Source organism: Tupaia chinensis, unplaced genomic scaffold, assembly GCF_000334495.1.
Source record: "Tupaia chinensis unplaced genomic scaffold, TupChi_1.0 Scaffold000639_1, whole genome shotgun sequence".
Taxonomy (NCBI): Eukaryota; Metazoa; Chordata; class Mammalia; order Scandentia; family Tupaiidae; genus Tupaia; species Tupaia belangeri.
Window position 1 is genome coordinate 2,055,812 of NW_006160160.1, and position 11,250 is coordinate 2,067,061.

Consider the following 11,250-nt stretch of genomic DNA (forward strand, 5'->3'; position numbering starts at 1 on the left):
TATCTGAGCCCTCTCTTACTGAGGGGTGGGGCAGGATGCTTGTTCGTCTTTGAAATCAAATTAGTAGGCAACAGGAGATTTCAAACTTAATTGGGTATTAAGGAAAAAGTAAGGTTGAGGAATGAAGGAAGTGAAGGTTTCAGGTCAGTGAAGTTGGAGAAAGGTACTGGATTTATGGTTTCATGGAATGGAGTCTTCAGTGAATAGCAGAGGGTTCGACTGTTCTCTGGGATCATGTGGAGCACTTGGAGGCACAAATCCAGTGATGGGCACTGGAGTGATATTTTTGAATAGCCATGACTGCAGGGCCAAGAGAAAGACAGCAGCCATGACATTCGAGCCCATGGCATTAAGTGACGTTTCAGAGCTTTCTAGTCAGGGTATTCAGGGGTCATGATAAGAGGCCTTTGTCGTATAGAAACTTCAATGGAATTTAGGCAGTTAGTAAATAAGCCAGAATTGGGAGAGTCAAGGTACTGATTTTGACATTTTTGTCTTGCTCAGAAGGTGGTTCAGCATGGACAAGGATTTAAAGAACTGAGAAACGGGTTGATAAAGGCTTCATCTTTCTCATGCTAAAGAAATACATTTAAAGACTTTCTGTGGTCCAGAGAGCATGCATTCATCAGAGAGAAACAGAGAAAAGGGGAAAGAAAGGGAGAGAAAGAGGGCGAGAAGGCACTTATCAATGGGGAGTGGTCATGCCACAATCCCTTCTCCATCTTTCCATGCTGTTGGGATTATGGGCGTGCACACACATGCAACCAGCATGTTTCTCAAGCAACTGAGACCAGGATTCAAACTGTGCAGTTGCCCATATGGAATCTGGCTCTTTTAACCACTGGCCCATGCATCTAGCCTTTGTTTTGTTTTTAATAAAATAGGGTGTGTACTGTGAAGTGTGTACTGTGAAGTGGAAAAATGCTATAGGTATCAAAACAAATTTGGATTTTTATCAGAACAAAGAAAGAAAAGCATGAAGACTACTTTTAAATGGGTGCATGGACATGACACAAACTAGGGCAATATGATCATTTTCTTATATAACCTTTCCCCAGGAATCACCAGCCTCACATCACCTAGTAAGATAGGTTTTCATTATTTTTTGGCAGAGGAGTATAAATACAATCTGTCCTTTCAGATACAGTAACCACCCCCCTCATCTGAGGTATCTGTTTCCATGGTTTCAGTTATTTATTCACAGTCAACTAAATCTGAAATTACTAAACTAGAAATTCTAGCAAGTGGTGCAGTGGTTAAGGTGGCTGGATCCCACATGGCCAACTGAGTGGTTCGAGCCCTAGACCCAGCAGCTTAAGAAACACACTTGGCACATGTGTGTGCATGCTCAGACATGCACTCAAAATCCTAAGAGGATAACGGAGGAGAAGAGACTTTGGTGTGGTCATCCCTGGGGTGGGGAGTGGGGAGGAAATTATTTCTCATTTTCTCTCTCTATATATATACTTATATATCATTCTATCTCTTTTTAGTGAGTATATATGCACTATAGCAAAATAAGAATGATAGTAATACTACTAAAAATTCCAGAAAATAAATAGCTCATAAATTTGTGTGCTATTTTGAGGAGTGTGATGAAATCTCCAATTGTCCAATATAGCTGGACTGTATATACTACCCGCCTGTTAGCTATTTAGTATTTGGAACTATCTGTGGTTTCGGACATCCACTGGGAGTCCTTGAACACATCCTTCCTGGATAAGGGATAACTATTGTAATTATAACTATGTCATAGATAGAAGCATATCACTCGTAATCTGCACATGTACTTCTCCAGGTTCATAAAGAAGTTTAAGGGGTTAACAAGAGAATGAAATCAGATGAGCACGATGACATTAGACATAGAGTTCATAACAGAGATTGACAAACCTGGCACGCCTGCCAGCAACCATGGCTTGCTGTTACCCACAATCCTTCTGCCAGAGCCTCACACTGCCCTCCCAGCTGTCCCCAACTCTGATAGCAGCACGATGCTTCTGTCTGTAGGTAGGAGCAGTCCATACCTATGGGCTTGTGGACAGGCAAATCCCACCTTTTTCTCCTTCCAGATGCCCAGAGTCTTGCTTTATATTGCTGTTACCTGGTAACAGGACGTTCAGTATGTCTTAAGGTTTAGAATGAACACCTGTTTCATACTCTGTATTTCTTATAGCCTATCTAAGTCATAAAGCATAGATGGTTACAGTATAGCAATTTAATGATGACCACTTGGAAATAGTTCCTGTAGTTCATTGTTTCACTTTCACTGTATTTTTCTTTGCTCCCTAAGACTGTAAGGGTGAGTGCTTTGGAATGAGGACTTTCCAGTCATGTGACCTGTTTCCATTTCCAGCTCTGCCTACTACTGTTGCTGTGATCTTGAGCAAGTTGCCTAAGCCTTGGGACCCTCGTCTATGACCCTGGATAATATCTGCCTCAAAAGAGAGCATGAGGCTGAGATGAAACAGCCTCTGTGAGGAAACAGGGTGCTGTGTCTGGCACGGGGTGGGGTTTCTGTGCTAAGGGAAGATGCTACATTTTTACAGACCATAAATGTGAAATGTCATCTAGAGAACCATACATGACCCCCTAAACTGATATGAAAAATTAGTTCGAAGGTAAAAAGTGACAATGTTAGAGATTAGGTGATAGATCCTTTAGGAGTCTAGAGGGATTCCAATAGAAAAGTATTAGGACTGTAGTTTGGGTCTGCATTCCTTTATTTTTTTTTTCATTGTATGACAAACTTTCATGTTTCACTTTTTTCTTGCTGTTAGAAAAGTCAGGTAATATTTGAATAATGCAAAGTCATTCATACTGCTTAAATCAATTGGCATGATACAAATGAAGTGAAAACAGTCTTATTTATTTAATGATTCCCTGTAGAAATTTAATATGATAAAAAAAAAGCTTAGCCATTTGTTGAACTGCGAAACAACAGGAGCAATACTAGACATGAAATTCAGAAAACAATAGGCCTCACTCTTACCCCCGAGGAAACAAGCTCAAGACTTACAAGAATATAACTTTTTACTTTTCTGACTTAAGACAACCTTTTGGAGTAGAAGGTCGAGAAGAATAACTGAAAGTAAATAAAGCTTCTTACAAGGTGAAGGTTTGGGGTCTTCATTGCTTGGTAGCTAAATGCAAAGCCAGTTTCAAACTGTGCAGCCCTTTCCTCTAAGGTTCTCTGAATTGCAGCATTGCCAAATGCTGCTCAGTGCACCTCCCCAGCAATCTCTAAATCTGGCACCAACTTCCACAGCGACGCTCTGCCAGCTGCCTTCAGAGGAAGGACCAATCAAGACACTCTCAGCTGGCCGCTGCTGACATGAACTGAAGCTCTCTCCCTGTGGGGGGCAGACAAGTGAGACACACCCATGGAAACCTTTTTGAACTCATGTGTGATCCAAGAATCCATCCACAACAAGGAGAATTTACAGTTTTTTCAGGAGTTCTCAGTCAGCTCCCAGCAGGAGCCAGTGGTACACAGCTTTGGTGGTACATGGTTTTGGTGGTACACGGTTAGCCAATTATTTCAGGAGACAATTTTGATAGCTTATTGTTTCCACCAGACCTTATGTCTGAAGATATTCTTGCCACTCTTGTTTTCTTTTTTCATTTCATGACATGCCATCATAGTTTTCTAAAGTCCTTTAAACATTCTAAGGTTAGTTACAAGCCTGTTTCTTGCTACTCTTCCAGATAGTTAACCTTCTACCTGACTACTAATTATGGTGTAGGACCCATTACAGAGTATTATGTAAAGAAGAAATTTGAAAACCTAGAATTTTTTTCTCACTTATTAAATGAGAGACACACAGAGAGAGCCCTGACAGGGTCTTATCACACCAGAATCCTCACACCATGTTTTCTAGCCAGCCAATGTCACGTGTGGGTGTACTCATGGTAGGCATGCCCTGGTGTCAACACAGGATCTGAACCTGGAGCCCTCCCATATGGCTCTAGGAGAGCATAGCAGAGCCCAAAGGCCTTTGCCACTACTTTTAACTGTGACACAAGTTTTGTTAAGTTTTTTTTTTTATTTTTGAGAGGTTTTTGCTATAGGGCGCGTGCGCTCGCCAGACAGACAAAGAGAGACAGAGAGACAGAAAGCGAGAAATCACCCCCCAGGGGGAATGGTCACGCCACAATCCCTTCTCCTCCGTTCTCCTCTCGGGATTTTGGGCTCGCACGCACATGCGCCCGGCGTGAGTTTTAAGTTACCGGGTCCAGGACACGAACCACTGTCGACTACGTGGGAGTCCAGCAACATAGCCATTATGCCAACTGCTGGTTCCCAAGTTTTGTTAAGTTTTGACACAAGTTTCATTCCCAAGAGGTTTATTTTAAAATGGTATATTCTGGTTTCAAGTAAGTCCTTAGAAATATTAATTACACAAGAACTCAGAGTTATAATGATTTTAATATCCAATAATACATTTTAAATTATTACCTTAAATAAGTGACGTCTTCCCTACAAATAGTAAGTCAAAGATCATTGCTGTTGTCATAGTAAATATGACTTTTGGCACAGATTTTAATTGCAGGATAGATAAGCAGATATCGATTCATCCTAGTTTGATTTTTTAAAAAATGTTAATCATTTTTTAAAATGTCTTTTCCATATGGAATTAAAATCCCTGCTGAGATGAACCTTTTAAAAAATTCCACTTGTTCTCCATCAGCATAATTCACACTGATTCATCAAAAATAAAACTCTTTGTTTACCTGACAGAAAATTCAATGAATTATCACCATGTTGCCAAATAACTGTGCATGCTTTTTCCAGGTACTGCCCTGCCTGGAGTCAGCTCCTCTATGGCAAGCAATATGCCTGTGAAATCTCCTCTTATCATTCTTCCCTGACAGTGTGGACAAATAATGGAAACTAATCTATCTACACTGCCCCAATGAATTTTTAAGAATTTTTAAAAATCAGGAGTATTTGAAAATAAAGTGGAATGTCTCCTGCAAGTCATTTGTACTAGAGAACTAGAGATATTGGAGGCACTAAAGGTGTCAAAGAATCTAACGCTTACATCATGGCATTGATATATTAAAATGACCTTGAATTTACTGGAGTATTTTTATGTTTTTCTGTTTTATATTTCTTCTGAACAGCATTGACTGATTCATGAAGCTGACATCATTCTCCAGAGTAGAAATGCCCTTAGTCCATTGTCATATTTGGGAGTTTGTAGTTGAAGGTATTGATCTTCTGTGCACACACATGTGTGTGTGTGTGTGCATGTGTGCTCTGAAAAAGTATTAGACTTCATCTGTATATTCTTCAAGCAATTAGATAGTGGATTTTAAAAAGAAACTTATAGGAGTTGCTTTCCATATGCCATTGTCAGCCAAAAACTTCCTTGACAACTCTGCTTTGAAGTCTGAAAACAGGGCATGGTTATTGAAGACAAGTCAAACAGTGTTTGGTATTACCAAAATGTAAAGCATTTTATATATGCTAATATTCAAAAGTAGAATTTAAAGAAAGCTTCATGTAACAATCTTCCAGAAGGCAACATTTCTAACACATTGTTTATCTTCCTTTTAAAATTGTGCTTCTTTAACAGCTGCCTCAGGGCACAAACAGAAAGTTAGCACATACATAGCCTTCTGACATTACTTCCTACTTTTCTTTCCCCTTTCAGTGGTTTCCCCAGTTTAGCTTTCTGCATAATAGAAAAAAGTAGTGATATGGCATATATTAGGCTCATTACCAATTTTTTATTATTACTATCATTTTATACCCTATAGCAATGACTTCTTAATCTAAAAAGAGGACCCTAAAATCATTCACATCTGAAGAATCTTTGTCCTGCTCCTGTCTCCTTCACTGGAAGTAGCTGGATGATTTAGTCCTAAATATTTGTGTAGTTCTGCAGGAAAAAGTGGTCAAACTAGATCTCATTGAGCCTGTACTTGAAAAAGGACATAAGAAATTACTTTGTTGAGTTATATCAGGCAACTTCTCTTTCTTTCTCATGGGTGTCCCAGATTTAGAAATATTCGAATTGTAGAAGGGAAGAGAGATCAAAGAATAAAGAGTCCACCCCTCCTTCACTCCTTTATTCCACAGTTATTAAACCTCGTCATCAGGATCAGAATATGAGGTGAAGAAACAGAAATGAAGGGAGGTCTCATTACTGGATTTACTGGCCAGTCCTTGGTGGTGACTAAACTCAGTGTCACTTCAAATCTTGACATTTCAGAGAGCGGCTACTGCCTATGAAATGGGTGAGAGGGCAAAGAAGAAGCCGAGGACAATGTATGCTCATTTTTCTTCCTGGTCAATACCTATATTATGCACACTTACATCAAACAGTGAGAGGATACTTTATATCTATTCTTTTCAAAAGTGAAGACCCTTATGTATTTACCTTGGTAGTTTCTATGATGGTGCTTCAGTCAATGCAGGAACTAGAACATCAGCTGTGCTTTACTTTTTAATCCAATACTAAATGAGAAGGGATTATCAATAACATGAAGTCAGAGAACCAAAGTGTTAATACGATGACCTTGCCTGACCTTGGGATAAGTAGTATTTGTAAACATATCTAACAACTGCATGTGAAGATGAAAATGAACTCTAGAAAGAGAAAGGGGTGTGTGAACCTGAGGTGTGCTATGATTACAATAACCATCAATGATTTCATGTGTTTGCTATTCAGCTCTTCGTATTTCCTGACTTTTCAAATACAGGAATTAACATAATGTTCTCATAACTTCCTTGTGATGTGTTTGTTTTTTATTCAGAATCCAGTTATGAGTGACTGTTCAGGACGTTTGGCTTTGCTGAGTGACTTTTTTCACCCAAGGCCATCAACCAGAAGGAGAGCTGTGGTGTTTCGCTTTTGTTTCGTTTCTTTGTTTTTATGTCTGCTCATAGCACTTGGAGCGACAACAGATTGTTTCCCCAGAGATCCATTTCATGAGACATAAAAGGAGAAAGTCCTAAATCAACTCCAGGCAAAAGATCACTGAGCAATCTCATTTTTCACAATGATTAAAGCTATTGTGAAGATTATGCCATACCAGATAGTAAATCCCCCTTGAAAGACACACATATTGTTTGTAATGGTGGAAAGGAACCTACCCTCTGGCGAGAATTATTAATGTTGAGCCACATATAGCTATTTTGATAGCTAATGAGCTCCCAGAACTTCCCTCTGTAGGTTATGGCAAGTGATAAATTTTCTTGATAGAGAGCAAAGTCTGGGTATACCAGTGTTGGTTTTAAATGTAAACACTGGGTATTTGATCATAAGCAATGAGAGCCACTTTGATTGCCAATATAGACAGTATCTAGTCATTATCAAGAGAAAAGAAAGTGATGTGTTTTTTCTCTCCACAGGTTCAGGATGCATTTAGGTGCCGACTGAGAAACTGTCAGGATCCAATCAATGCTGATTCTTCAAGTTCTTTTCCTAATGGGCATGCTCAAATCATGGTGAGCTTTTGTTTTCCCACTAATTAGTTAAGTCATAATTTTGCAAAGGAATTAACAAATATTATTAGTAAAACAGTATAAAAATAGCATTGGGAGTGACCTTGATTTTAGTTCACTAGTAGACTGGGAACTCTGATACCATCAAAATGTGCTGTCTAAATTGCTTGGGAGTCTGGGATCCAGTGTCAGCCCCTGGAGTTGACACTGGAGGTTGAGTGTGGAGGTCCTATGCAACATGACAGAGCATTTTTGTCCTTGCATGGGAATAAAGATAATAATTTGTGCATAGCATCACCTTTTCTACAGATCATAACACTGTGGACCCACACATTTAGTTTTAAAGCAGTTCTCCCTGGTAGCACATTAGAATCATCACAGGAGCCGGACCCAAATGAATTAAATCACAATTTCAGGGTCAGGACTCAAGCACTGGTGATTCCAATGTGCACCCTAAGATGAGAACCACTGTCTAAGAGCATAAGGAATAACCACCCTTCCTGTGAAATGTCAGTCATTGAACATGAACTCCGATTGCTGGGATTAAGGAACACTTTCAGCATAACACTTTGGTGTACTTTGGAAATTAGATAAGATTTAAACTGTGTAATTAAAAGTGGATACTAAGTAAGAAATTTATTTTTTGTAGTGTATTTGATTTGTTATTATTAATTCTTCTAATACTAATTAGACAACATAAAAATAAACTAACACATTAGTAACTAAGACTAAAGAAAAATAATTCCTTAAAGAAGAAATATATAACTACTAAAATCTCTGGCTTAAAACATAGTATTTAAACAGAAAGGCATGAGTGAAAGACCTTCATTAAGATGAGCTAGTTTAATTTTACCATTTAAAAAATATAAACTGATTTGCTGAAGATAAAAGATTTATTTTACTTTAAATATGAGGATAGAACTATACTCCAGCTGATTCTAGACCTGAGGAGTATTGCTCAATCTTCAATTTTAATTTCTAAACCTGAAAACCTTTAGTCACATTTGAGTGAAAATGAATCATTAAAAAATGAGTTTGATTATTAAAAGTTTGAAAAAACTATATTATAAAATATTATGTTACAAACCATATATTCAAATGAAATGTATAAAAATACAAACAATGAAAATATTTAGGTAAGTATACTCATAATAATGCATTCTGATTTCTTTATTGTGGTTAGGGAACTGTTTTAAAATGTTATCCTTTTATATATGTATACACTTTCCAGACTAAAGAGCAGCAAGGCATTGCATTGTCTTATTAAAATTATATACCAGGGTTTAATTGATTTTATTAAACATTTGTTCTCTAGGAAGTATTCTTAAAAACAATCTGCTTATTTCTGGAGAAACTTCCTTTGCATAAAACAGTAAACTGGTACTGCCATGTGTAAACGTCAGACAGTCTAATTAGCAAACACAGCTGAGGTCACCATTAAATCATGGCACTATGCCTTATTTTTTGTTACAGACAGACTTTGAAAAGGATGTAGACATTGCTTGTCGATCAGGTAAGAATATTTCTATCTTAAAAATGTAATCATTGAGGATGTTACGTTATCTCTGTAGATTTTATTCCTGTTGATTTTACACATTGCATACACGTGTATGAGCTAGTAGAATCTTTCAAATAAAAGTGTTGAAATGGCAGAAATATGTGTATGTAGTAGGAGAGACAAAAAGGAAAGAGAATGAGAAATAAGGATGGTTCATTGAGAACTCCATGACAATAGAAATGCACTAAAATGAAGATAGAAGATATCCATTCCACCAAGTAATGGTTGCCAAATACAGAGCCAGCCAACTTAGCTTTTCTCAGCTTCATCGCATATGGACTATGAGTGACTGTAAAGATAAAATACCACTGTGTGTGTGTGTGTGTGTGTGTGTGTGTGTGTGTGTATTACAATTGCTGTTATATTTTTAGAGGGACCAGGAGAAATCATGAATCCCTTGCCCTTGAATGGTAGGATTCCATTGACTCTAGTTGTCCTCCCAATTGTGGCTGAATTCTTGCCAGAGTAGATGGCACAAGAATTTTAAAGAAAATTACATGTTTTATTTCTTTTAGATATTTCCAGTTGATGGAAAATGCTTCTTTAATTGGGAAAAACCATGTCTTATTTTACCTTTTATTCATTGGTCTCAGTGCTGATTTTCGGAACAAGAATGGATGACTACTTTATCTAAATATCCAAATATTTGGAAACAACTATCATTTAGCCTAATCCAAATTTTTGTTCCTCAAGATTAAACAACCTCTATTTCATCATTCATCCCTCATAGCATCTTCCCAAGCATGGTGCCCAAGGTAGCCTTCAATTTGTCAGTAATTTTAAGTCATGATGCCCAAACGTATACATCTTTATTTAGCATTTATCACAGTTGACTCTATTTATACTAATACTATTTACATTTGTACCTGATTTCTATTTCTGTACTAGTGTCAGCTTGTCATCCAAAACTTTTGTAGGAGCTGTCAGAGCTGTCCTAGTCTATTATGTAAAGTTTTTATTTTGGGCATCTTTTTGTATTTTTAAAAATCTGGCCTTTTGCTTTGCTTCTATTTGCTATTTCCTTATTATTTTCAGGTTAGTGAAATAATGATCCACTTGAGATCATTAGACCATTGAAAGTTTGATACAAATATCTTCAAAGTCCTCATTTAAACTATCGATGAAGGAGTTGAATGGCCTGAGACCTAGTATAGAACCCTACTGTGTTCAGTTAGGCACTTCCTACCTGCCAATGTATTTCCTTTATGTGTAGTTTCAGATTCAACTCAAGACCATTGAGCACTATGCAAAGTCCCAGATCACAGTTTTGACATAGTCATAAGAATATGAAAGAATAATCTCATACTCTCATTCTTGATTTCAGTCAAAATTCTCCACGTAGAATATGGGCATAACAGATAAGTAACATAACTAACATGATTTAGTAACCCATATTGGACCTTGGCAAGGTATTAGCAATCACTGTCTCCTTTTGAAAATCTTTAAGATTTATTGCCAAAACACAATCTTACTAGTTTTGTATCTAGAATCTATCATTTCCCTCTTTGGATAATTAATAAAATGTTTTTGTTTGTTCAATTCAGTCCACCTTTCCTAATTTTTCAAAAATCATTAGCCAGGGTGCCAGTTTCCATATCTGAATTCTCAGGTGGAATGCAATTTGTCTGAGTCCAGAAGCTTGATTTTATTTAAATTGATAAGATATTCATTTAATTCCTAACTTCCACTGTCAATTTAGTATCCTCTCAGCCTCTTTCACTGTTTGCTCTTTTTTTTTTTCTTTTTTTGGAGAAGTTTTTTTCTTATTGGGCGTGTGTGCTCGCCAGAAAGACAGAGACAGATAGAAAGCGAGAAATCACCTCTCAGCAGGGATAGCCACACTGTAATCCCTTCTCCTCCATTCTCCTCTCAGGATCTTGGGCACGCACGCACATGTGCCCTGCATGATTTTAAACCACCGGGTCTGGGTTGCAAACCGCGGTCGACTACATGGGAGTCCGGCGACATAGCCATTACGCTAACTGCTGGTCTCATCACTGTTTACTCTTTAAAGTTCTCTTTGATACAGAAGCGATAAAAGAGCAAAGACTTTTGTCGTTTCCTTAACAGCTATTAACATTAATTTAGTGGTTGTCAAAGCATGGTTCCCAGACCAGCAGTGTTAGTATCACTTGGGAATTTATCAGAAACCCAAATTTTGAGGCCCAGACCTGCTAGGTCAGAAATTGTGAGATGGGGGGACCAGCAGTTAGCGTAATGGCTATGTCACTCGACTCCC

The 11,250-nt window shown here is 37.8% G+C and overlaps 1 protein-coding gene across 1 annotated transcript in view; it reads left to right on the forward strand.

Moving 5' to 3' along the window:
* Positions 1-11,250, forward strand: part of ADGRB3 (adhesion G protein-coupled receptor B3) — an 841,452-nt gene that overhangs the window by 792,625 nt on the left and 37,577 nt on the right. Inside the window, exons 27-28 of the mRNA XM_006159627.3 lie at positions 7,361-7,456; positions 8,927-8,966. Of these exons, the coding sequence (XP_006159689.1) occupies positions 7,361-7,456; positions 8,927-8,966 (136 nt within the window). The remainder of the gene's footprint in view (positions 1-7,360; positions 7,457-8,926; positions 8,967-11,250) is intronic.